The sequence below is a fragment of the Pristiophorus japonicus genome, chromosome 1 (genome assembly GCF_044704955.1).
Source record: "Pristiophorus japonicus isolate sPriJap1 chromosome 1, sPriJap1.hap1, whole genome shotgun sequence".
Classification (NCBI taxonomy): domain Eukaryota; kingdom Metazoa; phylum Chordata; class Chondrichthyes; family Pristiophoridae; genus Pristiophorus; species Pristiophorus japonicus.
In genome coordinates, this window is record NC_091977.1 from 107307048 (window position 1) to 107323343 (window position 16296).

General features: G+C 40.9%; 1 protein-coding gene across 1 annotated transcript in view; it reads right to left on the minus strand.

Moving 5' to 3' along the window:
* The window catches only part of ntrk2a (neurotrophic tyrosine kinase, receptor, type 2a), a 596947-nt gene that overhangs the window by 51442 nt on the left and 529209 nt on the right, over positions 1–16296 (minus strand). The window contains exons 14-15 of the mRNA XM_070861343.1: positions 10050–10222; positions 963–1203 (exon numbers count right to left, since the gene is read on the minus strand). Coding sequence (XP_070717444.1) covers positions 963–1203; positions 10050–10222 — 414 coding nt within the window. The remainder of the gene's footprint in view (positions 1–962; positions 1204–10049; positions 10223–16296) is intronic.

Consider the following 16296-nt stretch of genomic DNA (forward strand, 5'->3'; position numbering starts at 1 on the left):
AAATCCTACCTAAGAACAAATAAAAGGAATCACATGCATCAGTTAGCTGAATGTCCCTTTGAATTTGAAAACATCCCAGTTGAACATATCTGAATTCTACTCAGGTGTTTTCAATGTGCCTTATTTTATTCTACTCAGATCCAGATGGATTGTTTGGCTGGTTAAGAGTAGCTATAGTTTTTTTTAGAATGAGTGTAGCAGGAGCTATTAACTGGAACATTGAAAGAAAAAGGGAGTTCTGTATTTCAGTCCAAAATTCAGAATCAGATTGGTCCAATGAACACAAGTCTGTCAGTCAGCAAGTCAGAAGCACCACAACGACTGAAAGGGAATTATTCGTGAGTAATATGTCAGTTGTGTCAGGTTGGGTGTAGTGACGTCACACAAGCTGCTGCAGATGTTAGTCTGTTCGCAACGGGCAACTTTGATGTATGTCACAAGCTCCAGCATGTTAGGAACATAAGAACATTGTTAGTTAAAATAAACATTAGCTCCTCGAGCATGTTCTACCATTCAATTAGATCATAGCTGCTCATAGCTGATCTGTATCTTAACTCCATCTACCCACCATGTCCACAGCACCTAATACCCTTGCCTAACAAAAACTATCAATCTCGATTTTGAAATTTTCAATTAATCTAGCCTCAACAGCTTTTTGGGGGACGACAGTTCCAGATATCCACTACCCTTTGTGAGAAGAAGTGCTTCCTGACATCACCCCTGAATGGCCTAGCTGTAATTTTAAGGTTATACCCCCTTGTTCTGGACACCCATACTGTTGTTTCTAAATTGTTGCAAATATAATCACTGCTACGATAAGAATATCACTACTGAATTTTAATAGCGATTTACAGTACTAGAACATCTACTGTTAACTAACCCATTTATAATGCTTACTTAAAGTAGTTTCACAGATTAGAGAAAAATTGTAATATTGTAGTTAAATGACAACTTACACTTACCCTATAGTAGTCTGTGCTGTACACATCTCTAGACATGCCAAAATCTCCAATCTTCACCAGTAAGTTTTCTCCCACCAGGCAGTTGCGAGTAGCCAGGTCACGGTGAACGAAGTGTTGAGATGCCAGGTACACCATCCCTGCTGCTATCTGCATGGCAATATGTAACATCTGCGACTGAGTCAGCTCTGCCATTCTGTTGCACTGGCCATCACTGAGGAACACAGCATCAGGTCCATGGGACCTAGGCATTCAACAAAAGGGCATTAAACTAAATTAGTATTTGCAAAGTAATATGTTGGACTGATGGCAATCTGGAATTCACTTATGAAGAATCACAACTGTGAACCTATGTTCTTTCACTCCACAGTACATTCCCTCTCCCTCATGTGCATGTTTCTTCTATGCAAGACAGAAGACAGACGTAAAGTATGATTGAAGTGAAAGCCATAAAGCATTGTGACTCTTTAGCAATAATTAAAATTAACTGTAACTACAGTCTATTTATTAACAACATTTTCCATTTGACTGAACAATTTGAAATGTGACTTCTGACACATACTAACACAACCAGTCCTGAAATAATACCCTCATGAAAATGTGTATTTGGGAAAGAATTGTGTATTTGTTTATTATTGATTAATTCAGCAAGTTCCTTTTAAGAATGAAATGCAAACATGTGAATAAATAAAATGTTATTTACAATGTGTGGGTGGCACACAATTGTGCCAAAATTGAGAATAATTGTTTTTAAAAATATCTCAGTAGTTGCTGATAAAAAGTCATAAGTCTGGCTGATGTTTCAACATTACAGACATAAAAAACTTAGAAAAATGTGCATATACTTTAGAAATATCTGTTTCGCATCATGTGCCGCTCATGATAGATTAGCATTAGTAACTTCTAACCAATCTTTCCCATCTCAAGTCAAGAATAAGATCAGTGCACATGGAAAGTCTTGAACCTCCCCAAGTATTTTCTTCAGATCTGCTGTGTTTCTTCACAGGAAGATTATTTACAATTTATTTAATTCTTACTCTGCTCAATGAGCAAAAGCCCCACAATGCAGAACAAATGTGTGACTAGCAATTTAGGAGTGAATGGAAAGTCAGCAAGGACAAGCAAACCACTTGGAACAAATCATTGGGTCTGCCTTTCAAAAATGTATTTTTTTAGTTTTGTGAAAATGAAGTAATATTATTTTTGCTGAATTAGCGAACATCTTGAAACAACATTTCTAATGTCTTCAGTCAGTGCCAGTCTCAGTCCCAGGGACAGGGCCAGGGTCAGGGTATATTTTCTGGCTGATCACATCCAGAGAACGATCAAAAACCTTCCAACATAATGGATGTAAGACATTTATTGATTTCTAAGACAAGTTAACTGAGACTAAAAAGGTAGTGATGGGCCTTGCCCTTGAGCCATCACAGTCTTAGTGCTGATGGCATTCCCATCCTAGTGTTAGGTAAGGAATTCCAAGATTTTGATCCAGCAATGATGAATGGACAATAATATATGTTGAAGTCAGAATGTTGTGTGGCTTGAAGGGGAATTGCAAACAATGGTGTTCCCATGATGTCTGTTCTGTCATTCAATGAGATCATGGCTGATCTGTATCTTAACTCCATCCACCTGCCTTGGTTCCAGTAGAGTGGACAAGGGAGAACCAGTTGATGTGGTGTATTTGGACTTTCAGAAGGCTGTCGACAAGGTCCCACACAAGAGATTAATGTGCAAAGTTAAAGCACATGGGATTGGGGGTAGTGTGCTGATGTGGATTGAGAACTGGTTGTCAGACAGGAAGCAAAGAGTAGGAGTAAATGGGTACTTTTCAGAATGGCAGGCAGTGACTAGTGGGGTACCGCAAGGTTCTGTGCTGGGGCCCTAGCTGTTTACATTGCACATTAATGATTTGGACGAGGGGATTAAATGTATCTCCAAATTTGCAGATGACACTAAGTTGGGTGGCAGTGTGAGCTGCGAGGAGTTTGCTATGAGGCTGCAGAGTGACTTGGATAGGTTAGGTGAGTGGGCAAATGCATGGCAGATGAAGTATAATGTGGATAAATGTGAGGTTATCCACTTTGGTGGTATAAATAGAGAGACAGACTATTATCTGAATGGTGACAGATTAGGAAAAGGGGAGGTGCAACGAGACCTGGGTGTCATGGTACATCAGTCATTGAAGGTTGGCATGCAAGTACAGCAGGCGGTTAAGAAAGCAAATGGCATGTTGGCCTTCAAAAAGAGGGGATTTGAGTACAGGGGCAGGGAGGTGTTACTACAGTTGTACAAGGCCTTGGTGAGGCCACACCTGGAGTATTGTGTACAGTTTTGGTCTCCTAACTTGAGGAAGGACATTCTTGCTATTGAGGGAGTGCAGCGAAGGTTCACCAGACTGATTCCCGGGATGGCGGGACTGACATATCAAGAAAGACTGGATCAACTGGGCTTGTATTCACTGGAGTTCAGAAGAATGAGAGGGGATCTCATAGAAACGTTTAAAATTCTGATGGGTTTAGACAGGTTAGATGCAGGAAGAATGTTCCCAATGTTGGGGAAGTCCAGAACCAGGGGTCACAGTCTAAGGATAAGGGATAAGCCATTTAGGACCGAGATGAGGAGAAACTTCTTCACCCAGAGAGTGGTGAACCTGTGGAATTCTCTACCACAGAAAGTTGCTGAGGCCAATTCACTAAATATATTCAAGAAGGAGTTAGATGAAGTCCTTACTACTCGGGGGATCAAGGGGTATGGTGAGAAAGCAGGAATGGGGTACTGAAGTTGCATGTTCAGCCATGAACTCATTGAATGGCGGTGCAGGCTAGAAGGGCTGAATGGCCTACTCCTGCACCTATTTCCTATGTTTCTATGTTTCTATCCTTTTGTAACATTGGCTAGTAAAAATCTATCGATCTCAGATTTAAAATTATTAATTGAGCTAGCATCTGTTGCTTTTTGTGGGAGAGAGTTCCACACTTCTACCACCCTTTGTGTGAAGAAGCGTTTCCTAACTTCTCTCCTGAATGGCCTGGCCCTGATTCTAGGTTTCGTCCCCTTGTACTAGACTCTCCCATCAGCGGAAATTTTTCTCTCGATCTACTCTATCAATTCCTTTCAAAATTCTAAATATCTCAATCAAATCATCCCTTAACCTTGGTTATTCCAGGGAATACATGACTAATTTATGTAATCTCACCTCATAACCTAACGCTTGGAGCCCTGGTAACATTCTGGTGAATCTACGCTGCACTCCTTCCAAGGACAACATATTCTTTCTAGGTGCAGTACCCAGAACTGTACACAGTACTCCAGATGTGGTCCAACTAGGGCTTTGTATAGCTGTAGAAAAACTTGCCCTCCTTTATATTCTAGCCCTCTAGTTATGAAGGCTAATATTCCATTAGTCCTTTTGATTATTTTTTGTATCTGACTACTATGTTATCGTGATCGGTGTACATGGATCCATAAATCTCTTTGCATCACCATTTAAATAACATTCAGATCTCACCTTTACCTGCACTGAAATCCATCTGCCACAGTTTTGCTAACTCACTTAATCTATCAATTTCTCTTTGTAATTTTATGTTCCTGTTTGCACTACTTACCAACTGCCAATCTTTGTGTCATTGGCAAACTTGGATATATACTCTCTATTGCGTTATCAAATTCACTAATAAATATAGTGAATAGTTGATGCCCCAACACAGATCCTTGTGACGACTAGTCACTTCCTTCCAATTTGTGTGCATACCCATTATCACTATTTTCTGTCGTCTACCACCAAACCAATCTTCTAACCAGGTCAATAATTTTCCTTCAATTCTATGACTTTTAATTTTATCTAATACTCTCTTATGTAGCCAGAATGTAACTGCCATTTGTCAGCTCAAGTCCAGATGTTATCCAGGCATAATGTATGCTGGCATGGGCTGCTCCATTATTGGAGGAGTTGTGAATGGAACTGAACATTGTAGACTCATCAGCGAACAGCTCTACTCCGGACCTTATGTCAGAGGTCATTGATGAAGCAACTGAAGATGGTTGGGCTAAGGATACTGTCCTGAGGAACTTTGACATCAAGATCCTGAGGCTACAATGATTGGCCTTCAATAACCACATCCAGCTTCCTGTGCGCCAGTATAGAAACACAGAAACATAGACATTTACAGCACAGAAGGAGGCCATTTCAGCCCATCGTATTCGTGCCGGCCGACAAAGAACCGCATGGCCCTTGATCAGCAGCCCTAAAGGTTACATATGAACCTATGAACAATGACGGAAAGGCAAAGAGCACCCAGCCCAACCAGTCTGCCTCACACAACTGCGACACCCCTTAAACTGAAAACATCTACACTCCACCCCAACCAGAGCCATGTGATTTCCTGGGAGAGGCAAAAACCAGATTAAAAACTCAGGCAAATTTAGGGAGAAAAATAAATCTGGGAAAATTCCTCTCTGACCCATTCAGGCGATCAAAACTAGTCTAGGAGATCACCCTGGCCGCATTCTATTCCCTGCAGTACTTACCATTATATCTGCGCCGTCCAACAAAAGTCTAATCCCAATTACCAGCTCTAGATCCGTAACCCTACAGGTTACGATACTTCAAGTGCCTATCCAACCATCTCTTAAAAGTGGTGAGGGTTTCTGCATCCACCACTCTTCCAGGCAGCGAGTTCCAAATCCCCACAACCCTCTGCGTAAAGAAGCCCCCCCTCAAATCCCCTCTAAACCTTCCACCAACCACCTTAAAACTATGCCCCCTCATAATAGACCCCTCCATCAATGGCAATAGACCCTCACTATCCACTATGTCCAGGCCCCTCAATATTTTGTACACCTCAATGAGGTCTCCTCTCAACTTCATCTGTTCCAATGAGAACAAACCCAGTCTATGCAATCTGTCCTCAGAACTAAAATTCTCCATTCCAGGCAGCATCCTAGTAAATCTCCTTTGCACCCTCTCTAGTGCAATCACGTCCTTCCTATAATACGGCGACCAGAACTGCCGCAGTACTCCAGGTGTGGCCTAACCAAAGTATTATACAATTTAAGCATAACCTCCCTGCTCTTATATTCTATGCCTCGGCCAATAAAGGCAAGTATTCCATATGCCTTCTTAACCTGGCCTGCTACTTTCAGGGATCTGTGCACAAGCACTCCAAGGTCCCTTTTTCATCTACACTATTAAGTGGCCTATCGCTTAATGTGTATACATACCCTTTCCTTATTAGCCCTCCCAGAGTGCATCACCTCACACTTCTCTGAATTAAATTCCATTTGCCACTGCTCTGCCCATCTGACCAGTAGATTGATATCCTCCTGCAGCCCATGACTTTCCTCTTCTATGACTCCAGCTATTGGAAGATTTTGCCCTTAATCACGCCACTCCTCCCCACCATTGACCTCAGTTTTGCTAGGATTGTTGCCACACTCAGCTGAATACTGCCCTGATTTCAAAGGATGCGGGCTATTCTTCACCTCTCCTCTGATATTCAGCTCTTTTGCCCATGTTTGACTCAAGGCTGTGATGAGGTCAGGAGCAGAGTGGTTCTGGCAGAATCTGAACTGAGGAGCTGGTGAGAACAAAAGGCACATAAGAGAATAACAGCACTGAAACCGCTGGCTAACATTATTTCTGTGTGAAGTAACATCTGTTTAATACTTATGAGCAATGTCTGTTGAAAAATGGCAACCTTTTGATATCCTGCAGTTTCCTATGAGTAAGAGACACTATAGACATTTCAAAGAAAGTGGATTTTATTCAATGTCAGAATCAAAATGATCCTCCCATTGTATTTTTCAGTGGCGGGGTCTCCCTAAATCATGAAATAAATAGATGCCATGGACATAAGAGAAAGAAAGAACTTGCATTTATATCGTGGCTTTCATATCTTTAGGATATCCCAAAGCATTTATCAGCCAATGAATTACTTTTGAAATGTACTCACTGTTGTCTGGTAGACAAACGTGGTTGCCGATTTGTGCACAGCAATACATTGAATGATCAATTAATCTATTTTTATGGTGTTGATTGAGGGATGAATTTTGTCCAGGACACTGGGAGAACTTCCTGCTCTTTTTCGAATAGTGCAACAGGATCTTTTACATACTTCTCTGGCCTCGGTTTAATGATTCATCTGAAAGATTGCATCTCCAACAAAGCGACACTCTTTCAGTACTACATCATAGGCAGTCCCTCAAAGTCGAGGAAGACTTGCTTTCACTCTAAAAGTGAGTTCTCAGGTGACTGAACAGTCCAATACGGGAATTACAGTTTCTGTCACAGGTGGGACAGACAGTCATTGAAGGAAAGGATGGGTGGGGAGTCTGGTTAGACACATGCTTCTTCCGCTGTCTGCGCTTGTTTTCTGCATGCTCTTGGCGACGAGACTCGAGGTGCTCAGCGCCCTCCCGGATGCTCTTTCTCCACTTAGGGCGGTCTTTGCCAGGGACTCCCAGGTGTCAGTGGGGATGTTCCACTTTATCAAGGAGACTATGAGGGTATCCTTGAAACGTTTTCTCGACCCACTAGGGGATCGCCTACCGTGAAGGAGTTCCGAGTAGAGCGCTTGCTTTTCGAGTCTTGTGTCCGGCATGTGGACAATGTGGCCCACCCAACGGAGCTGGTTGAGTGTGGTCAGTGCTTCGATGCTGGAGATGTTGGCCTGATCAAGTACACTGACGTTGGTGCATCTATCCTCCCAGGGAATTTGCAGGATCTTGCAGAGACATCGTTGGTGGTATTTCTCCAGCGATTTGAGGTGTCTACTGTACATGGTCCACGTCTCTGAGCCATACAGGAGGGCGGGCATCACTACAGCCATGTAGACCATAAGCTTGGTGCCAGATTTGAGGGCTTGATTTTCGAACACTCTCTTCCTCAGGCGACCGAAGGCTGCGTTGGCGCACTGGAGGCGGTGTTGGACCGCGTTGTCGATGTCTGCCCTTGCTGATAATGGGCTCCCGAGATATGGAAAGTGGTGCACCAAGACCGCACCGTGGATGTGAAGTGTCAGCTTAGGTTTATGTGCTCAAGTCCTAGAACCTTCTGACTGAGAGGTGAGAATGCTACCACTGAGCCAAGCTGACAATTAGAATATCAGGACAATCAAAGTCTCACAGTGAGGCATCAAGAAGCTATCTAGAAATGCATGCTTTTGTAAAAGGGCACACTGCACCACCAAAGAAGCAAACATCTCAAATATACAGCCCTCTAGAATTTTAGCTAATGCTAGAGATATATAACCCCTGACTGTCAAATGAATGCCTGCCTCAAGCTTACAGTATAATACATACCAGGAATAGACTCCTCAGAAACATAACCATGTATGAAGCAAAGCAGCATTGAGGTTGAATGAAAGAGCTAACCATTTATACTAAAAGGTTCAGAGAAAAAGTGGCTATAGATATGTTGAAATTATGTTTCCTGCAATCCAACTTTGCCTGATAAACTTATACTTTGAGCATTGGCTATGTTTTGTTGTAAAAGCAACTATAGAGAATGTTTGACGAGCTGTGTTTTGGTAATTGAATAATTATTTTAAGACAATATTGTGCTTGGGTTATGATTTCAATTAACCAGAAAAAAGATTGGTTCAACACTTCAATAAACATATGAACAGAAAATGCTTAACACAATGTGTACCATACGCAACATTGAGTGGACTTCTAAATTCTTCATTCGAATCCATTTGAAATTTAACATTTGATTGGCTCTGAAATGTTGAATACTGGCTAACAAGCGAAGATGTTCTATTTGGATTAGAATTTTGTAATGGAATCTATTGCTTTGATTGGGAATTTTATACAAAGTCTGTGGGAAATGTTTTGTCATGTTGTAAGTATTTGCTTGGATCAAAAATGAATATTCCTTTATAGATTCATGATGTGGACTGCAATAAATGTCACTAATTGTAAGAGCATGTGGCTTTTTATGAGCGAGTAGGAGAGATCATTTCTTGAAAATCTCTTGAAAATCTCCAGATGCAGACCAAAGGTAATATGATACATAATGCGGATTTCAATGAAAATTAGTTTAGTTAATATAATATTAGTAACCATTTGGCATCTTTATGGGTTCAAAATTGGACCTCGTTGTACTCATTTTACAGACGTAAAACAGGCGCAATATGGGCTAATTTTGAGGACCAAGTCCTGCGGTGGAAGGACACCTGCAAGATGTCCAACCTGATATTGGGTCAAGCCATTTTTCAGGCATCCCTGGCAGCCCCCTTTAATAGGCGTTAGACAACTTACATTTGTAAATAAGAGGCCTAATTATTGTTTTAGGCCTCTTTGCAGAAATTAGATTGCGACAAGCAGAGCGGGCACCAGGCCTGCTCAACTTTGGATTCTTCAGTGGCCGCCAAAAATGGTAATTTTCCATTGATAAAAGTTTTCAAAAAAAGTTGCTGTGGAGCCAAGAGGAGTAAGATTGCTCCCCTGACTCCAGAGTACTTGCGATCGGCCACTTCCCATTGCTTTTCCATCCCCACCTCCTGGGACCTACCTTCAGGCCATTGCCAGCAAGACCAGCAGCCTAATATTCATCAAATAGGTAAGCTGCCTGTGGAGGTGCGACAGGTGCCAGCGGCTCACCCAAATAATGTAAATGAGGCTTGAGGTCTATTTGTGGGCTGGCCTTGGGTCTCACAGCCTGGTCTGATGGCACACCACTGGTTATGTGCTCAAAAATGACCCGTGGCCAATTTTACCCCTGTATGTCTCTGTATTTATGGCATAATGAATGGGAAAACTGTGGCATCAAGGGATAGGGGGGTAGTGCAGGAAAATGGAGTTGAGGTACAAGTTCAGCTGTGATGGTGCAGGTTCGATGGGCCCAATGGCCTACTCCTGTTCCTAATTCTTATGTTCTTATACTGAGATCAGGTGTGTGAAAATGCATTTCCACGTAATTATTTAAGCTTATTACATTAGCCTGAAATGACACATTGCTGTGACATTATCCCAATGTCTTATTGATCCAGTTCACTGTATTGCTACACTTTTTGGGAGTAGGTTTTCAGCAGTAAAATGTAACAGCACAGTAACAATATAGAAACTCTTGCAGTTTTGTGAACCAACCTGAGAAATTTGTTGAGGTCTCCATGCTTCATGTACTCAAAGACCATAATGAGCGGGTCACCTTCCACGCACACACCATAGAATGTCACAATGTGCTCATGCTGCAGGTTGGTCAAAAGCTCCGCTTCACGATGGAAGTCCTTGCGTGCATTGTCACTGGCTTCTTTCAAGGTCTGCATTATTTGAGATTATAAAAGGGTTTTCAGGAATATATATTTTTTTGTATATCAAATGATTTAGCAAAATTGGACTGAAAACAGCTGCTTAAAGGTCAGAGCAGTGGGAGGTATTCAAGGAGGCAGTGAGGATTCTTGGTAAATATGTTCCCATGAAGAAAAAGGGTGGGACTCCCAAATCTAAAGTACCCTGGATGTCAAGGAGCATACTGGGTAGGATAAGACAAAAAAGGGAAACTTATGTCAGATGCCGAGTGCTGCAGAAAGCCAAGAGGAATATAGAAATTGCAGGGGTGAAAATAAAAAGGAAATTAGGAAAGCAAAGAGAGGGCATGAAAAAATATAGGAACGGAATTTGCAGTCGGGATGACAGTGAATTGGCAGCTGACTGCAACTTCGGGTTTTGGCGCATTAATCCTGAAATTGTGGTCTGACAACCATAGCTCCGAAACAGGCTGCACTGTGCCCCCCAACCCACACCCACAGAGTTGGCAATTTGTGAAATCAGCCAAATCAGGGAAATTGACTAAAACTTCGGCTCTTCCGCAGCAAGTATGCTGATAAATTCCCCACTAAAAGTTAGACCCAAATGTATTAGGTGCAAATGGGGGTTTTATAGCTTTATTACTGCTAAACAAATGTTAAGGGCCTGGAAAATGAATTTTCATTTTGTGCAGTGTGTGAAATTTGTCCATTTTAATAAAAATTGAAATTCTTAAGAAATTTTTCAAAAATGTTTGTCCATCTTTATGTCAAGTTTGCTTTTTACCCTTGCAAGAGCCCCAATCTTTGTTTTGCTCTCTCTAACATTTTTTAAAGTTACAATTTTACGAGCTTATTCACTTCCTTGTTCGCTGTCTGAGAATTCTACGTTTTGATTGGCTGCTTAGCCAGCTTGTTGACGTCACAGCAATTGGATCAAGGGGATCCACATTAACTTCCGTTGATTTGAATTGAAAGTTGGAAAACCAAAGTTCTCGATATAGGGAATGCAAGATCCTTGTGTGAAGCGTACTTTGGGGCCTTCACTTCACCACTGATTGCAAATTCCGGACCATTGGCAAGGGAAATCAAAGAAAAGCCAAAGATGTTAGCTAAATACATAAAGCACAAGAGGATAACCAATGAAAGAGAAGGGCCTAATAGAGACCAAAAAAGGTAAGCTGTGTATGGTTCTTAATGAATACTCTGCGTCTGTCTTCACAAAATAGAGGGACGATGTAGACATTGCAGTTAAGGAGGAGGACTGTGAAATATTAGATGAGATAAACATAGTGCAAGAAGAAATATTAAGGGGCTTAGCATCTTTGAAACTAGATAAATTGCCAGGCCCAGATGAAATATATCCCAGGATGTTAAGAGAAGCAAGGGAGGAAAAAGCAAAGTCTCTGACCATCTGACCATCATTTTCCAATCCCCTTTGGCTACAAGTGTGGTGCCGGAAGACTGCTAATGCTGTACCATTGTTTAAAAAGGGAGAAAGGGATAGACTGAGCAATTACAGGCCAGTCAGCCTAACTTCAGTTGTGTGCCAATTATTGGAAAACAATCTGAGGGACTGTATTAATCATTATTTAGAAAAGCATAAATTAATCAAGGACAGTCAGCATGGATTTGTTAAGTGAAGGTCATGTCTGACTAAATTAATTGAATTTTTTAAGGAGGTGACAAGGAGGGTCGTTGAGGGTAGCGCATCAGCAATAGGGAAAATGCTAGAATCTATTATTAAGGATGTGGTATAGGGCATTTAGAAAATAATAATAGAATTGGGCAGAGTCAACATAGATTTATGAAATAAAAATCATGTTTGACAAATCTGTTACAATTTTTTGATGTTGTAACTAGCAGAATAATTACTGGGGACCAGTGGATGTGGTGTATTTGGATTTTCAGAAGGCATTTGATAAGGTACCACACAAGAGGTTATTGAACAAAATTAGGGCTCATGGGATTGGGGGTAATATACTAGAATGGATTGAGGATTGGTTAACGGACAGAAAATAGAGAGTAGGAATAAATGGATCATTTTCAGGTTGGCAGACTGTAACTAGTGGAGTACCACAAGGATCAGAGCTTGGGCCCCAGCTTTTCACAATCTAGATCAATGATTTGGATGAGGAGATTGCGGATGATACAAAGCTAGGTGGGATGTAAGTTGTGAGGAGGATGCAAAGAGAATCAAGGGGATATAGACAGGCTAATTGAGTGGGCAAGAACATGGCAAATGGAATATAATGTGAAGAAATGTGTAGTTATCCACTTTGGTAGGAAAAATAGAATAGCAGAGTATTTTTTAAATGGTGAGAGATTAGGAAATGTTGGTGTTCAGAGAGACCTGGGTGTCCTTGTACACAAATCACTGAAAGTTAACATGCAGGTACAGCAACCAATTAAGAAAAGTTGGCCTTTATTACAAGAGAATTTGAGTATAAGATTAAATATGTCTTACTGCAATTATACAGGGCCTTGATGAAAACACACCTGGAGTATTGTGTACCAACTTGGTCTCCTTACCTAAGGAAGGATATACTTGCCACAGAGGGAGTGCAACAAAGGTTCACCAGACTGATTCCTGGGATGGGGGATGGTTCTATGAGGAGAGATTAAGTAGACTAGGCCTATATTCTCTAGAGTTTAGAAGAATGAGAGATGATTTAATTGAAACATACAAAATTCTTATAGGACATGACAGGGTGGATGCAGGGAGGATATATCCCATGGCTGGGGAGTATAAAACCAGGGGTCACAATCTCAGAATAAGGGGTCGGCCATTTAGGACTGAGATGAGGAGAAATATCTTCACTCAGAGGGTGGTGAATCTTTGGAATTCTCTACCCTAGAGGGCTGTGGAGGCTCAGTCATTGAATATATTCAAGGATTAGATTGATAGATTTTTGGATATTAAGGCAATGGGATATGGAGATAGTGCAGGAAAGTGGAGTTGAGGTAGAAGAGCAGCCATGATCTTATTGAATGGCAGAACAGGCTCGAGGGGCCGCATGGCCTACTCCTGCTCCTATTTCTTATTTTAGCAAGGCTTTTGACAAGGTCCCACATGGCAGACTGGTTGTAAAAGTATAAGCCTTGGGATCCAAGAGAAAGTGGCAAGTTGGATCCAAAATTAGCTCAGTAGCAGGAAGCAAAAGATAATAGTCGACGGGTGTTTTTGTGGCTGGAAGGCTGTTTCTAGTACTAGCTCCCTTGCTTTTTGTTGATAATATCAATGATTTAGATTTCAATGTAAGGGGAAAGATTAAGAAGTTTGCAGATGATACAAAAATTAGTCATATGGTTGCTAATGAGGAAGAAAGCTACCGACTGTAGGAAGATATCAATAGACTGGCAGAATAGTGGCAAATGGAATTCAATCTAGAGAAGTGTGAGGCAATGAATTTGGGGAGGGCTAACAAAGCAAGGGAATACACAATAAATGGTAGGATACTGAGAAGTGTAGCGGAACAGGGGGACCTTAGAGTGCATATCCACAGATCACTGAAAGTCGCAGCATAGTTAGATAAGGTGGTTAAGAAGGAATATGGGTACTTTATTTTATTAGCTGATGCATAGATATAAGAGCAGGGAGGTTCTGCTTGAACTGTACAAAACACTAGTTAGGCCACAGCTAGGATACCGTGTACAGTTCTGGTCACCACATTACAGGAAAGATGTGAATGCATTAGAGAAGCTACTGAGGAGATTTACGAGGATATTGCCTGGACTGGAGAACTTTAGCTATGAGGAAAGACTGGATAGGCTGGGGTTGTTTTCTTTGGAACAGAGGAGGCTGAGGGGAGACTTTTTTGAGGTGTATAAAATGATGAGAGACCTAGATAGAGTGGAAAGGAAGAACCCATTTCCTTTAGCATAGAGGTCAACAACCAGAGGGCATAAATTTAAATTAATTGGTAGAAGGATTAGAAGGAAGTTGAGAAGCACTTTTTTCAACCAGTGTGTTGGGGATCTGGAACTCACTAGCTGAAATGAAGGTAAAGGCAGAAACCCTAATTGCATTTAAAATGTATTTGAATGTGTACCTACAGGGCTACGGACCAAGAGCTGGAAAGTGGGATTAGCCTGGATGGCTTTTTTCAGCCGGCACAGACATGATGGGCCAAATGGCTTCCTTCTGTGGCATAAAGCTCTATGATTCTTTGACATAATAGCTGGGTGCAGCTATAGGAAACCAAATGAAGGACATGTGTCTCAGAATTTGTCACTGATGTGTGCTTAACAGACAGGAAGGCTTGGCAGATTTGTTCTAGGGTTCTATTAGAACTCAAGAGAGTTCCTAGTTCCTGATGTAGACAACCTAGCTCTGCAGGTCCTTGTGTGCCTTGTAGCATTTTTCACCTGAAAGGATGGACAGATACAGGTACCTAGCTACCATAGCCGTCTTCTAAGGGTGGCCTACATTTGACTAATGAAAGGTAAATGAGGGTGGTTAGAGTCGGTACATGCCACTGATGACTCAGCTGAGAATGAGAAGTTGTCATTGTATATTAAACTCAATTACATTTAACATAGAGATAAAATACATCATTATTATTCAAGAGTATTATGATAACTTATTTAGTGTTAGTGTCCAACATGTATTACATTTTACAGTATACAAACAATGCAGCTTTTACTCTGATGACTATTACCTCGGAATGTTTTAGAATTGATCCTTAAAGCACAGGATATTTCTAAACATTAAACCGCAACCAATATAAAGGATATAGAATCAGAATGTTGAATTGAATGAATGGCAGAACAGCACTTTTATCTTGCCTTATCACATCTCTCAGAAACATCTCATAGGCAACACATTATTTAGAAGTAAATTGATTAATGTTATACAGATAAATGTAACAGGCATCTTAAGATTAAGATTCCTTAAACATCAATGTGGTGAATGACCAGTTAATTTGTTTTCAGTGATATTGGTTGAGGCAACAAGGGGGGTGCCAGAACTCCTTGCTTTTTTTTTTAGATAGTGCAATGAGATTTTTAGCAACCACCAGAATGGACTGACAGGACCTCAGTTTAACATCTCATCTGAAGAACAGCACCTCCTACAATGCAGCACTCTGTCAGTACTGAGCATCAGCCTGGAGTACATGCTCACATCTTGCATAAAGCTTGAATGCACAACTTTCTGATTCTGGCAAGATTGCTACCAATTGAGCCAAATTGACTTTGCAGATTATAAAGTGTTGCAAAATAAACCAACAAACTGCAGGGACAGAATGAGTTGTATTCAGCCTATCCACATCTGGTTTGTTTCTGTAATTCAATTCAATACTATTCCAAAGTATATTTTATACCACACATCCTGGTATTTTTATTTTTAAAACATTAGTTTTAAAAAAATGGTTAAATTGTTCCAGCAGTAGCACCTCATATTCATAGACTACAAATCGTAAACCATTGCATATAAGATGCATGGAATAACCCACAAAGACCCTTTCTGTTTTCATATGGTACACTACTGACAATTCTACAACAGTCCTCAAAACCCAGGTTGTTTCCATACGGTACATTACATGCGATTCCTGTTACATCAATAAGTTAGTTTGCTGCAGAAATGTCTTTAATTTCCAATATATACCACACAGAAATATTAGGAAGTATGTTTTATAAGAAAATGCTGCTAAAGAAATTCAAACAGAAGCAAAATATTATTAGATGTTGTATTTTGGTGTAAAGTCAAAAGTGGCTCAGTACAGCAAACCATGTAAGATACAACGGAGAAAGTGACCATGATATGAGCAATGAACATGGTGCAGTGTGTAATCTGTACAATAAATTATTAATTTAACAGGAATGTTCAGCAAAATGCATACAGTAAGCAAGAATGCATACAATATGCACTGAGAGCAAATGGGACTGGTTTTCAATTTCCACTCAGTAGACAAATATTCACATAAAAAGTAGTCAACTAAGTGTAATCGACTGTGCCTGCATCTCTCTGTTATCAGATTCCTATATTTTCCATGGACAGTTTTGCCGAGCCGTTCTACTGTCATTGCCACATGAAACCAGGCCATACTTTTAAATCCAAGGGTGAGATCACGTATCGTGCTCTTTTG